This window comes from Cnephaeus nilssonii (genome assembly GCF_951640355.1).
Source record: "Cnephaeus nilssonii genome assembly, chromosome: 7".
NCBI lineage: Eukaryota > Metazoa > Chordata > Mammalia > Chiroptera > Vespertilionidae > Cnephaeus > Cnephaeus nilssonii.
In genome coordinates, this window is record NC_137078.1 from 57,481,184 (window position 1) to 57,496,274 (window position 15,091).

Here is a 15,091-nt window from a genome sequence, read left to right on the forward strand (position 1 = left end):
CCAATGGAAAACCTGATGTACTTCACATTACATTCAATTTTCACTTGTTGAACATCTAAGAGTCCAGTACAGCACTGGGGTGAAGAGCAGAAACTCCGGAGCCAGATAACCGGGATCTGAATCCCAGCGCCACTACGTACTGGCTCTGTGACACTCAGAGAGTTGCTTTACTTCTCCGTGCCTTAGTTTCCCTCTCAGCAAAATGGGGGTAATAAATACTGCCGAACTCACATGGCTGCTGTGAGAATCACATGACATGATATACATATAGGAAGTGCTCAGATCAATAGAAAGTAATACATAAGTGTTTATAGCGTTTCTTATTAATCATAAGTATTATTGTTATCATTGTTATTATCTTCCAGGCACTATGCTAGGTGCTTTGAAAAAAAAACAAACCACTAGCTCCTATTTCTTTGCTGACTCCTCTCTCTGTTTTTTACTTTTCCCTGCGGCCTGCAGCCGAAAGCAAGGCCTTTCTCCCCCAGTCTGGAGCAGAAGTGAACCACACACCTAAAGAAGGAATAGAGGGAATGGCTCTGCTTAGGATGGTCCTTACACCAACCTGAAAGGTACTTTCAGCATAAAATAGGCAGCAGGAAAGAGGCATCTTCCGGGGAAGGAATAGAGATGCTGGTGAGTGACTTTCCGGCCCTCCTTGAGACAGCTCCTCCTATGGAACTTTATCGTTTAATGTCAGATAGATAGATCCACATTCAAATTAAGTAGATGCACATCCCTTATCCCCAATTCCAAAATGCAGAAAGCTATGAAAAGGGAAAGGTTTTTCCTAAGTTTGGTGCAAACTAAGTTGGTAGAAAAATATGACCAGACCTGATGTGAAAGTATTTGTAATCTCCATTTATTTCACTCAGGTTACTCTTTATATGTTTCACTGCAGAAGTGTTAGTACATTTGATTACAAGTTGCTGTCAGAGATGCCCCTGGGAATGCTAAGTCATATACAATGTATGTACCATATCACCTCACTAAATCCAAAAAAGTCTGCATTCCTAAACACACCTGGCTCTGCAAAGTCAGGAAAAGAAATTGTGCATTTGTGCTAACAACCTATTTCAGAGCCTACCAGGAATGATTTCTAAATTACTTACTAAAATTGCAGGAAAGAGGTAAACATGGAGTTTTCTTGAAAGCCCTTGTGTGATAAAACAAGATATGGGGGAACCAAGAGGGAGCTCGGACATCTACCTGCTGTCTAGATTTCCCAAATTTTCCATTTTTTTAAACATTATTGGTCCTATTTCTGAATATAAGCCTTTCAATTCAAAGGAATTCTATGAACAATTTTTTTCACCAAACACGGGAAATTCTGTGTTGGCAATGGGAAAATTGTCTTATGTTCACACAGCCAGCTGAGGAGGGTCCATCAAGAAAACTGTAAGTAGACTATTGCCAAAGCCAGTTTCCTACCAATTTCATAAAAGGAGTCCTTATTATTGCAGTTAATTTCAGCAAGTCCTAAAGCAAGGATTGAGACAGCATAGGGACATGGGCCTGGGGCCAAAGGAACGCCAGATAGCCAGAAAGAACACTGTATAAAATAACCACATAAATGCAACCATCCCGCCACTTCCTTGCAGATATGGAAACCCCTGTTCCACATGCGCAAGTAAGATCTGACCACTGTATAAACTTCCTAGGGTGGCAGTAGGGAGCGACACCACCTTCTTGCCCTAAGGAGCAGATTGCTGCGAAGCAACCCAAAGGAATGAAGAAGTGGTTGGGCCCTGAGATAGAAAAAATCATGCCTTTCCCAACTTTTATGCATGCCCACTTTATCCACCTCCTATTAAAAACAACCCAACAAAGCCACTTGCGGTGCCAGTTGGGAGCCCTGTGCTCCTGTGCTATCTCCCTCACACCTGGTGCAAGTCCAATAACATTTAGGAATATCTCAGGTGGTTCCTTTTTATTTACATCCTGGGGAACCCAAGAACCCCAGCTGGTAACAGGATGGCAGATGGGTATCGATTAGAATGCCAATTTACTGATGGCAGTACTTTGGAGTATTACGTTAGAAAGATTCTGAAACATCTCCAGGTTCAGCAGAAAACGATACTGTGGTGGAGCCCGATTTCTGCCACGGTTGTTACAGCAAGTAGCAAGTATGGGCAAAGTGGTTGCCTTCCCTGCACCAGGGAAGCTCAGTTCTGCCCCGCTAATGGGTAGAGCCCTCTGGGGGCAATGCCAGATTTTATATTTTTAGAATATTAGCTGAGGGCAGGACATAGAGTTAATTTGTGTGTCAGCAGAGTAAAGGGAGATCCTAAAGAAGATCATGCTTATTTGTAAACCCAGAGAAAATGTGATCCAAAATACTGCATCGAGAGAAAAGGTAGCATTCGGCTTAAAATAGCCTTTTGCATCAGTCTAAGCATTTATGGACTTGAAAGGAGGGAAGCTGCCTGACCTAAAAAAGGCATGAGCCAAGAGAGTGTCAAATAGGAAGGAACGTGGATAACTTCTAAGTGCTGCTTTACTTTAGGCTGCTTGGAGAACGCATCACCTTTACAAAAGAACCATGTCACCATCACCTAACTGTGTAAGTTTAAAGAAATGCTTGCAAGTACCTTGCCAACAGAGAGTGGAAAAGAAGCCACCTTGCCCAAAATGCCTGGGGTTGTCTGGAGGGATATCTATTGGAGCCTGTCCTGCAAAAACAAAAGGCCACGCAGAATCAGTGAAACACGGGAAATAAGACAATGTGATAAATAACACCAACACCCAGCCTTCATGCTGGAAACAAAGCCATCAGGTGACTCATACCTCCTAAGACCAGAGTGTCTTGATGCTCCTGGTGAGAAGAGAAGAGGATGCTGGGATTGACATCCTTCGTGCAGTAATGTTCCCAGGGTGGGGTTAAGTCGACCACTTTGTCTTGGGGCTGTAGTTCTACATCCAGAGTCACCTGAAACAGTTGAGGATATTTTTCTGGTACATCACATGCATCCAACTCAGGCCTAAATAGGGAAGTAAAAGAATAATATCAGTGAAAAACAAATGGAACCAGTACGATGTTCAGCACAAAAACCACTGGAGGTTGACTCCTCAGTTAACCCTGAGACTGATTTCTAGGGAAAACGCAATCATTAACCAGATAAACTACTTTACTGGTCTGAGCCTCAGTTTCCTCCTCCAGAGAAAAGAGGAGAATAATGCCTACTCAAAGAACTTGGATACTACTACATGTGAAAGCATTCCAGAAGGCAGGGGTGATACATACAGCCAGTATGCACCAGCATGGCCAAATCAGTTATTAAATTAGTGAAACAGGCTCAAGGCCACCACCCTGAGCTCTTGAATGCCTATCCCTTCCCCGACCCAGCCTTGGCCACCCCCCCGAGTTCTCTAGACCACACTTTAATACAGCAACTAAGGGCTATTGTCTGGTGCAAGGGGGTCTCCTAGGACCCTGCTTCAATGCTGTGATCTGGTATCCAGTCTGAAGGGCTATCACTCATATCATACTACTGATGACACTGCCACCCCTGTTGGAAAACACAAAAGGACACACAGATGCAAAGGACACAGCATTGATATTTTGTGCCCTCTCTTGTTCCCCCTTGTTCCTTCACTTGGAATTTTAGGCCTTCCTATTTGAAGTCTCTTGAACAATTTGTGTTCAAGACAAATCAAAACACCAGCCTTGCCCTGGCGAGTGTGGCTCAGTTAGTTGAGCATCATCCCATGCACCAAGAGGTCACCAGTTTGATTTCCGGTGTGGGCACATGCTGAGTTTACGGGCTCGATTCCCAGTAGGGGGCATGCAGGGGGCACTCTTTCACATCAATGTCTCTCTCTCTCTCTCTCTCTCTCTCTCTCTCTCTCTCTCTCTCTCTCTCAAAAATCAATAAAAACATTTTTTTTTAAAACACAGAAAAACAACGCCAGCCTCTCTCTGTTGCTAAGCTACACTTAACAGTCCTCAGCAGCTTCAGGGGCCCTGCAGCACAGCGCAAATGAGCCTTGAGCAACTGGCTCCCAGCATTTCACAGCTGCGCGAATTGAAAAGGGGTTTCGGCCCAAGCAGCACTCACTTGGTGAACTTTAAAACTGTGGTTTCCAGTGGTATGAATCCAGTATGAAACTGAAGCTGGAATATTTGAGTGTTGGTCACCTAAAGGTACATGAGAGAAGCACATTTCAATCAATCAGTAGAAAGGGAATCAGATCAAAAGGTTATATTTTGAGGAGCCATGCACCTCCAACTGTTTCTAAGTCTGAACCTTTATTCACTATGAATACTAAATGACCTCCCCATTTGGAACAGGCCTAGCTTTATTTCTAGCCTCTCCTCTCCATGAGCTCTGTCCAGGAAAGCCCTTTCCTCATCTGCGAATGTCCCACATTATTGCACACTGCTATGCTTTGACTCATTCCACTCCTTCCATCCAATATACCCCTGCTCCAACCTGATAAACTCAACCTTCACAGCCTACCTTGAATGGTCATAGCCCCTCTGTAGTCTTTCTGGGCCACCACTGGCTAAACCAACTGCTCCCATTATAGCATCTAATGCAACCCCTAATATGGCAGTGGACATTTGCACATGTGTGAATTTCCCCTGCTAGGCTAAGTTTTCTAAAGGCAAGGACACAGTCTTATTCTTCTCAGTCCTAAACTCCTAGGCAGTGACTGGTACAGAGCATGCACTTAGCAAACACTTGATGAATTAAAAATGCAATTACTTGTCGTAATATCCAAAAAGTGGCAATCACCTGAATGCCCACCAACTGATGCAGAGATTAATAAAAGGCAGTATAGTCATATAATGGAATATTATTTGGCCATATAAAGGAATGAAGTACTTGGGTGGGTGGGAAGAGATAACCAAAGAACTTGTATGCATATATGCATAACACGTGGAGACACAGACAATAGGGTGGAGGAGGCTTGGGGTAGGGGGCGGGGGCGGGCAATAAGGGGTCAATGGGAGAAAGAAGAGGACATATGTAATACTTGCAACAAAAAAGATTTTAAAATGAGTGAATAAATAAGAAGGAATGAAGTACTAATACATGCTACAACATACATGAACTTGGAAAGCATTATGCTTAGCTAAAAGAGCCGGTCACAAAAGACCTTATGTTCTATGATTCTATTTATATGAAATGCCCAAAATAGACAAATCCATGGAGACTGAAAGTAGAATAATAATGGCCTAGGCCCCAGGGGACGGAGGAAGGGGAATGGGCAGTGACTGCTAATAGTATAGGGTTTCCTTTGGGGGTGATAAATATGTTCTGGATTTAGACAGTACTGGTGGTTGTACAACCCTTTGAAAATACTAAAAGCAACTGCATCGTACACTTTAAAAGGGTGAATTTTATTGCAATAAGAAAACTGAAAAAAAAATATGTAATTACTTAATCCCACTTCCTTAATAGAAACAGCCCCCCACATGCTGATCCAAATGGGACACTGTAAAAAAAGGCACAAGCTTCTAAAGAGCAAGGTTAGCTAGAAGTTCTAGGGTTGCCACCTTCTAGAAAAGTCATCTGGGCAAGTCAGAATCTCTCTGAGCCTCGGTTCCCTTCCCTGTAAAGTGAGGGAGGTGGGCATCAGCAATCTTTAACGGTTCCTTCTGATTCTAATACCATAAGACACTCAAGCCCAAAGTGACGTAGAAGAAAGACTCTGAAATACTCCCACTGAATGCTCCGAGGAGCTTACGCCATAAAACCATACCTTGGCCTGTAGCCGACTCCCGATGGTTGACCTCAAGTGATACATGGAAACGACCACATCTCCTTGCACAGTGATGCTCAAGGGAATGAAGATTTTCCCATCTTGGACACGGTATTCTCTTTAAACAGAGACAACATACATGAAAGAGTCCAATTTGGTATAACTGCACAGGTATAGACTTCCATGGCTCTGGCCAAGGGACCTGGGATCTGGCCAATGGATCTGGCCAAAGGCTCCAGGTCTGGACCCAGGAACCATTTCCTGTCTCGAGCAAAGTAGAAGCACAGCCTGTGCTAACTGGGTGCAAACTGGTCCTTCATGGATGGATGGCATTGATCTGGTGCCACTGCCTCTCTCTCCTTCCCATTTGGACTTCTAGATAAATAATCGCCATCTCTACTACACAGGTTTCATTTCTTCACATACATCTAGCCCTGAGATATCTATCTCTACATAACTTTAAATTAATGGTAAAACAGAGGTAGAGGGAATGAAAAGTCCAATGGAAATCAGTACAGAAATAGCAATGAAATGCTCTGTGAGGGTCTTGGATACTAATCCACAAATTCAGTCTATTCCAAACTAATTTCATTTCATGTTACCATCCACTCCCTTCTCTCCACACCCCCTACCACCTCCCACTGGCAGCTGCTCTTTTAGATTCTATAATGTCTTTAATTACATCAACATCCACCTCGCAGTTCACCTAGAAACCCCGTTCTTCCCTGATACTTCCTTTATGCTCACCAAATCTCATCAAGGTCACCCCTTTTTAAAACATCCAGGTCCTCTGTCCCATAGCAGTGTCTTAACCCTGGTTACAGCTCTTGTTAATCCCTTAGGTTGTATCACCATTTAAAAGGGGGCTATGCCATCCTTGATTTATGTGCTTTTCTATGGTTACCACCTATGATACACTTTTTAAAAAAATTTTTGGTCATTTCACAATGACATAGTCCTCACAGGCAGAAAATAATCCAATGTACCGAAGAATAGAGCAGTTCACAAAAATTGAAATATTATGACTTACTTCATCCGTTCAAAATCTGCACAGGTTGTATATATTTTGGTTTCCCCAATCAGCACGTCACAGTACGGGCGACATCCGTTTCTCTGTTTGTTAAAAAAGGGGACTGGACTGACAGTGATCGACTTAATCGTGAGAGACTTGAAGTGGGGCTGGTAGGGTTTGTCTGCTAGGAGGTCACACATGTAGCCCAGGTATCTGAAACAGAAGATTTACATTCAGTTGGTGCCCACCACACCAGGAGAAAGAAACCATTGATCTTTGCTATGATGTTCGTTTTTTGCAAATTATTAACTTATAATAAAAATTTAGTATGCTCAATTCTTTAACATAACTAGCTAAAGAGAATACAACCAATAATGGAGGGAAGCTTTTATCTAGTGACACAGCTGTACTTCGCCCAGAGAACTGATGAAGGGGTATTTATTAAATGCAAAAGGTTATGGGAGCTTGATACTGACTCAATATTTGAACATCTATTCCTATTTGACCTAGCAGATTAGATTTATCAGTTAAAGGCTGGCATTGAAAAATTTGTAGAATTTTATCATCAGAAGCACTTTTAATCCAAAAGAAAGGTAAGGAGATGCAATTTAAATAAGAGAAAGGATGAAACTGTGACTAAAGAGAAGATAAGTCAATTATCTAAACAGGTTTTTTTGTGTGTTTTTTTTTAAAGTACATGGCACCAATTGAGTATGTCTGCGCCTACCCTACATCTAAGCTTACTTTACCTCCTGTGGGATGGCGAGAGTCCAATTCCTGGTCGCTTTGCATATAACAACCGAACAGCTGGGCCAGGAGTCGAGTAGAGATTACAGAAAATGAACATAGCACCAACCAGAATTGACGATGCTGCCCGTCCATCCTGCCAAAGAAAATGCATAAACTTGTCATAAGCATGGTCCAATCAGCCACTCACCACTGAGACTGGCTGTACTTGCCATTAAAAGAGAGGAGTTGGGCCAGGCCAGTGTGGCTCAGTGGTTGAACATCAACCCATGCACCAAGAGGTTGCTGGTTCAGTTACGAGTCAGGACACATGCCAGGGTTGGGGGCTTGATCCCTGGTGGGGGACGTGCAGGAGGCAGCTGATGGATGTTTCTCTCACATTGATGTTTCTCTCTCTCTCTCCCTTCTCCCTTCCTCTCTAAAAAAAAATCAATAAGAACATTTTTTTTTTTTAATTAAAAGAAAGAAGAGTTGGGGGTGGGGGAAGGAGAGAGGAGAGAAACCCTTTTAACTGGGCATGCCAGTCAGTTCAAAATTGTTTACTTGAAAAGCAAACTCAGTCCCAGCTACTTAAATCACAAAGCCAAAAGGCGAGACTTATTCTCAGGATAAAATTGGCTCTCTACTAACCTGAGAAAGCCAGCAATAGAAATCTTATTTGCATATATTTACTGGAAAATAATCTGATCTTCAAAGTAACCTTGGAATTACTAGTTCTTTTTAATTTGTTTCAATAGACGAATATGTTTAATATTTTATTTTTTAAAGACATTTCCTTTTAATTGGCACTTTTCTTCTTTTTCTTTTTTAAATATATTTTTATTGATTTCAGAGAGGAAGAGAGAGTGAGAAAGAGAGAAACATCAATGATGACAGAGAAACATTGATCGGCTGCCTCCACTGGGGATCGAACCTGCAACCTGTCCCTTGACCAAAATTGAATCCAGGACCCTTCAGTCCGCAGGCCCATGTTCTATCCACTGAGCCAAACCGGCTAGGGCTATGGGTTGCGGGCTCTATCCCCAGTAGGGGACATGCAGGAGGCAGCCAATCAATGATTCTCTCTCATCATTGATGTTTCTATCTCTCTCTCCCTCTCCCTTCCTCTCTGAAATCAATACAAGTATATATATTTTAAAAATACATTTATCCTGTGTTTAACTTTACATAGTTTGTAAAATGACCAATCTCCAAAAACTTTTTAAATCCAGATTCATTATGTGAATCTCCCATTCTGAGAAAATTGATAAGGTTGATCTCTATATTGCCATAAAAATGTTAATTAAGCCTGGCAGATGTGACTCATTGGTTGAACATCAACCTATGAATCTAGGGATCTCCAGTTCAATTCCCGGTCAGGACACATGCCTGGTTTGCAGACTTGATCCCCAGTGAGGGGGATGTAGGAGGCAGCTGATCAATGATTCTCTCTCATCATTGATGTTTCTATCTCTCTCTCCCTCTCCCTTCCTCTCTGAAACCAATAAAAGTTCATTAAAAAGGCAACTGAATGCAACATTGAGAAGCTGTAGATCCATTAGCCATCTACCTTTGGAAACAGATATTCAACCATGATTTCTTTTTTTTTTTTATTTTTTTTTATTTTTTTTTTAATTTCTTTATTGATTAAGGTGTCACATATTTGTCCTCATCCCCACATTCCCATCCCACACCCCTCCCCTTGGATGCCCCAACCCTCTGTTGAAGTTAAGCATTGGTTAGGCTCATATGCATGCACACAAGACCTTTGGTTGATCTCTCCCCCCTCCCCCCACCCTCCCCTATCCTCCCTCTGAGGCCCGATAGTCCGATCGATGCCTCCTTGTTTCTGGTTCTGTTCTTGTTCATCAGTCTATGTTGTTCATCATTTCCCCTAGATGAGCGAAATCATGTGTCACTAGAGATATACTTATAAGAATTGAATGTGCGACAAGCAATAATAGTTATGCTGACAGGCAAATGAATCAGTCTGTAGTGAGTTTCTTTCTGGACCAACAGTTCTTTTGAGACCCAATATCAATGTCCACCAGTTCCCTATGAGTACATGTCGGCACTGACCCCTCAGCTCTGGATGGTGGACAAATGGTGGTAATGCAGGTCCGACTCCCTCTGGTTTGGTCTCGGCCGGACCCAGGGGCACTGCTTCACCCGGATCCAGGGGCCCACGGCCTCACCCGGACCCGGGGCCCAGGCCCACCCGGATCCAGGGGCCCACGGCTTCACCCGGACCCGGGCCCCAGGCCCACCCGGATCCAGGGGCCCACGGCCTCACCCGGACCCGGGGCCAGGCTCACCCGGATCCAGGGGCCCACGGCCTCACCTGGACCCGGGACCCAGGCCCACCCGGATCCAGGGGCCCACGGCCTCACCCGGACCCGGGGCCAGGCTCACCCGGATCCAGGGGCCCACGGCCTCACCCGGACCCGGGACCCAGGCCCACCCGGATCCAGGGGCCCACGGCCTCACCCGGACCCGGGACCCAGGCTCACCCGGATCCAGGGGCCTACGGCCTCACCCGGACCCGGGGCCAGGCTCACCCGGATCCAGGGGCCCACGGCCTCACCTGGACCCGGGACCCAGGCTCACCCGGATCCAGGGGCCCACGGCCTCACCCGGACCCGGGACCCAGGCTCACCCGGATCCAGGGGCCCACGGCCTCACCCGGACCCGGGGCCAGGCTCACCCGGATCCAGGGGCCCACGGCCTCACCCGGACCCGGGACCCAGGCCCACCCGGATCCAGGGGCCCACGGCCTCACCCGGACCCGGGACCCAGGCCCACCCGGATCCAGGGGCCCACGGCCTCACCCGGACCCGGGGCCAGGCTCACCCGGATCCAGGGGCCCACGGCCTCACCCGGACCCGGGACCCAGGCCCACCCGGATCCAGGGGCCCACGGCCTCACCCTGACCCGGGACCCAGGCTCACCCGCATCCAGGGGCCCACGGCCTCACCCGGACCCGGGGCCAGGCTCACCCGGATCCAGGGGCCCACAGCCTCACCCTGACCAGGGACCCAGGCTCACCCGGATCCAGGGGCCCACGGCCTCACCCGGACCCGGGACCCAGGCTCACCCGGATCCAGGGGCCCGCGGCCTCACCCGGACCCGGGACCCAGGCTCAACCGGATCCAGGGGCCCGCGGCCTCACCCGGACCCGGGGCCAGGCTCACCCGGATCCAGGGGCCCGCGGCCTCACCCGGACCCGGGGCCAGGCTCACCCGGATCCAGGGGTCCGCGGCCTCACCCGGACCCGGGGCCAGGCTCACCCGGATCCAGGGGCCCGCAGCCTCACCCGGACCCGGGACCCAGGCTCACCCGGATCCAGGGGCCCATGGCCTCACCCGGACCCGGGACCCAGGCTCACCCAGATCCAGGGGCCTATGGCCTCACCCGGACCCGGGGCCAGGCTCACCCGGATCCAGGGGCACACGGCCTCGCCCAGGCGCAGGATTCAGCCTCACCCGGACCCAGGGGCGCATGGCCTCGCCCGGACCCAGGGGCACGTGGCCTCACCCGGACCCGGGGCCCAGCCTCACCCTGACCCAGTTCCCAGCCTCACCCGGACCCAGGGGTACACGGCTTCACCCGGATCCGGGACCCAGCGGGGTTTCATCTTCTTGATCCCAATTCCTGTTGGTCAATTCCCTCTCAGCAATTCCTTCGGCCATTTTCTCAGAGTTCCAGGGCAGCCACCGCAGAACTCGTTGGGCGGCGGGCTCGGCGAAGCTCCGGTGTGCCCGGTGCGCGGCGGCGGGCTGGTCCGGGGTGGCTGCGTCGGCCCTTGGGTCTGCAGCGGTGGCCGGTCGCCGAGCGTGCGCACCTGGCCGCTTCCGGGGCGTTGAGATTCTTGAAGGACTCGGAGGTCAGCAAGCGCGTAGTCTCCCGCCCCATGTCTCCCAGGGGCTCGTCTGTCCGTGCTCGGCAGCGAGTGAAGCCTTCCCCTCAGCCGGAGACCGCTGGGGGAACTGCGCCGAGCACGTTCCAGGCCGCCATTGTGTCGCCTGAGCCGTAGTTTTTAAAGTGTGGTCTTTGGGTCACCGGCATCAGCTTCATCCCGCGTACCCCTCTCTTTTATTCTAGTTGTATAGCATCCGCTCAGTTAGCCCTCCGGTGGTTCTGGATGGTGTCCGCTCCGCTCTCCCGTTGTAGTCTCAAAACCGTTGTGGTAGGCAGCAATCAGGCTTCTGCCCTATGCCTCCATCTTGGTCCTTGTTTGTATAGTTAAGTCTTGATTGTTGTTGGTGTCACTGGGAGGAATTGTCCTCCAGGCCTATTGGCCGTGCGGACCCTCTGTGTCTATAAAGGAAGAGTTGCTGTGCGGGAGACACGCCTATGTGCCGGGTCTTGGTGCAGCAAGGCTTCGGCGCTCACTGCGTCTGCCTCTTGAATGTGTCCTTTATGGGAGTGGTCGAAATCTGGTGTCATCTCACACCGACCACTAGATGCCCTCGTTTCTGGGTCTCCAATGGAGTGTAGGTCAGCTACTGCCTGTGGCCCCTCAGCAGGAATTACAGCATCCCTTATATTCGTGACCTGTTTCGGTGTCTTCCCCTTTTGGCTGCCTCCCTATCGCTCAGCTTCCCCAATCTCCCTAGGTGGTCGCTCTTGATACCCCCCTTTGTGGGCTGAGTGCAAAGTCTTGGTGTTGTTAAGCCTTGATTGCTGTTGGTACACTGGGAGGATGTGATCTCCAGTCCAATTGGCTGTGAGGATCAGCTGTGTCTATGCCGGGAGACAGCCCCATTCAACTAGACTTGCAAAATTGTAAAAGCCTCTGTGTTCAGCTTGGATGGGGCGGAGTTACAGGGCAGAGCCTACCGCCTTGGCTTCCCTTCAGCCCCGCCCTATGAGGTTCCTGTGTCCCTCTGTACTCCCAGCAAACACCTCTGAGAGAAAAGTGCCCTGGAGTTTCGCGCGCTGCCAAACAGTCTAGTCTCTCCCCCAATGAATCTGGATTCCCAGATTCTCTCCCGGAACTGGGTTTCCGTGTAGTCAGAATTGTGGCTCACCTCAGTCTGGCGCTTTTGTCTCCTTCCCTCCAGGGCGACTCAGCGGCACAGTCAACAGCCCATCCTCCGCGCACAATCCCGTGCGCGCCTCCGGTGCTCTGCTCTTCGCCGCCTCTCTGCATCTCTGCCTTACAGCCCAGCTTTCCCCAGTATGAGCATGGCTTCCCCGGGTCTTTCCCAGAACTGGGGTTCAGTGCAGTTGGAACTAGGGGTTCAGCACAGTCCGGAGCTTTTGTCTCCTTCCCGCTAGGGCAATCCAGCGGCACAGGCAACAGACCCTCCTCTGCGCACATTCCCATGCGCGGCTCCGGCGCAGCTCCTCTGTGTCTCCGTCCCACCGCCCAGACTCCCCCAGCCTGAGCCCGGCTTCCCAGGGTTTCGCCGGGAACTGGGGTTCAGTGCAGTCGGAGCTGGGGTTCAGCACAATCTGGCGCTTTTATCTCCTTCCCGCCAGAGAACGCCAGCCAGGCCGCCAGCCGCCCCTTCCTCTCCGGCTCCGGCTTCCCCGCACGCGCGCGGGCTCGTGTCTCCGCCCGTGTCTCCATACCTCAAGCTTTTACGGCTTCTCTGATTTTCCTTGTGGTTTTCTTTTTCCTTCTAATTGTGGGCATTTCAGTCAGCCAGCTTTCCTGTGGTTCTGGATGATGTCCGTTTTGACTTTTAGTTGTGTTTTTTATATTGTTGTGCCCGGCTGTAGGTTAGGTGTTTAACCTATGCCGCCATCTTGGTTTCTCTCTCAACCATGATTTCACTAAATGTATAACAACCTTGTCCAAGTTTCTCCACCTTGATTACAAGAAACTGGTAAATATCTTGCAGAAATCCAATAAACTGTCTCTACTAATGTATCAGTCTTTTTGAAAAATGTTCAGGTGGTTTGATATGAATAACTTTTGCTGGAGGCTAATTCCAGCAGGACATAAATGCAAGAAGTTTATCAAAAGGTTGATGGAACTCGGGGCTTCAGCAGGGCTGAAGATCTACATATTATTGCCTGTTTCCAGACAGCTGAGGGCAGTTCCCTGCACATGATAATCTTTTACTGTTTACCAAACCTTACCTTCGATATGTATATCTGCTTTGCTTTAGGGAAAAATCTTACCTAATAATAGACAAACATGTAAATTGACCATACCTCCGCTACACCCACAGCCAATCAGAGTGAGTATGCAAATTAACCCAACAAAGATGGAGGGTTAATTTGCGTATGCAGGCAGGAGCAGTGCGGGAGGGGCGGGATGCCTGCTATGAGGGAGAGTGGGGGCGGTGGAGGGAGCTACAGGAGCGCTGCTCCAGACAGAAGCGAGGACTTGCCGGCTCTCGGGTGGTGGGAAGTGAAGCCAGGGGAAGGAAGGCCTATTCTTGCACAAATATCGTGCAATGGGTCTCGAGTGTGTTAATAAAAAGCTAGGGGTCCGGACATTGGGAGAACTTAGTAACTAGAACTAAGTTTCCGTCTGGCTTTCCCCCATGTCTTCCAAATTCATATTTCTTCTCTAGCCTCTTCATTCATTTATGCACAGCCCCTTTTCCAGATTCCTGAACCCTAGCAGATGCTGAGAAAGACCCCAGAAAACTTTTTGGTGTTTTTCTAAGAGGTAAAAATCATCTGTGCAAAAATATGTGTGAAAAATTTATATGAAAATGTTGCCTGAATTGCCATCAGCCTCACCAGATGTAACATTCCAGGATTAACCTCCTCTGTCTTTTAGAAGCAATCTCTTCTTGCTTGCCTGGCACCTCTTCTAGTTTCCTCATATTACATAACGGATCCATAATTGCTTTCTCTGTGCTTTCGGCATTCTGTCCCATAATTTAAGTCTAGAGAGTGGATATTGTTCAATATTGTGAGGCTCTTTTACTATCTCACTACCTATCAGCTTTGTCTTAATTACTGCTATACCCTTTCTTGCTTGACATTTGTTTGCTGATAAAGGAACAGCATAAAGGAGTTAAGATAAGATTATACCATGTGCCTCAAGCATTTATTGTTGTCCTTATTCCAAGGACATTTTTCTTTAAAAAATACACTTTTCTCAATCTTAATTCTTTTTAGGATTTAGTCCTCCAGACACTCTTTTAATATGCTCTAGGTACTTAGATATGGCTCCCTTCTTTTATTTGCCATGCTGGTCTTTTAAAAATTTTAATTAGTCTTTATATTAAAAGTTAAGTATTTGAAGTGGAAAGAAGAAAAAGTGTTCTGCTTTTTTCCCTCTTAGCCAACTGGCTTTCAAGAATAAAAGGGAGAATCATTAAGTAAGATCATGGTAAAAATATATAGACCCTGAAGTTTACAGAAGCAATGAATATTTCCAATATTTATGCTCAAATTCCATTTGTGTGTTCATTTGCTTATATTGTCAGCCATTTATTCAAAATCCTTCATATCTGGGGTGCAAAGAAAGACACAGTTCTTGCCTGTAAGGTACTCATGGTCGAGTGGGAGCTCACCAATATGATGATGCAATGCATCTTAGATATATAGTAGAAATGTCCATATTGTGAAAATACTCAAAAAGACTTTATTGGAAGTTGAGTTTTAAACAATAGGTAAGAGGCCTCTGGAAAAAAAAGGGTTAGAAAAATGGACTGTATAAAGTCAGTGGTCAGC

At 47.6% G+C, this 15,091-nt stretch overlaps 1 protein-coding gene across 3 annotated transcripts in view; it reads right to left on the bottom strand.

Annotated features, from left to right (window-relative positions):
* DNAJC6 (DnaJ heat shock protein family (Hsp40) member C6) overlaps positions 1–15,091 on the bottom strand; it is a 138,580-nt gene that overhangs the window by 22,658 nt on the left and 100,831 nt on the right. For all 3 annotated transcript variants that reach the window (XM_079778102.1, XM_079778101.1, XM_079778103.1), the window contains 6 exons: positions 7,471–7,604; positions 6,740–6,934; positions 5,710–5,827; positions 4,059–4,138; positions 2,788–2,981; positions 2,592–2,672 (listed from right to left, as the gene is read on the bottom strand). In XM_079778102.1, the coding sequence (XP_079634228.1) occupies positions 2,592–2,672; positions 2,788–2,981; positions 4,059–4,138; positions 5,710–5,827; positions 6,740–6,934; positions 7,471–7,604 (802 nt within the window). The remainder of the gene's footprint in view (positions 1–2,591; positions 2,673–2,787; positions 2,982–4,058; positions 4,139–5,709; positions 5,828–6,739; positions 6,935–7,470; positions 7,605–15,091) is intronic.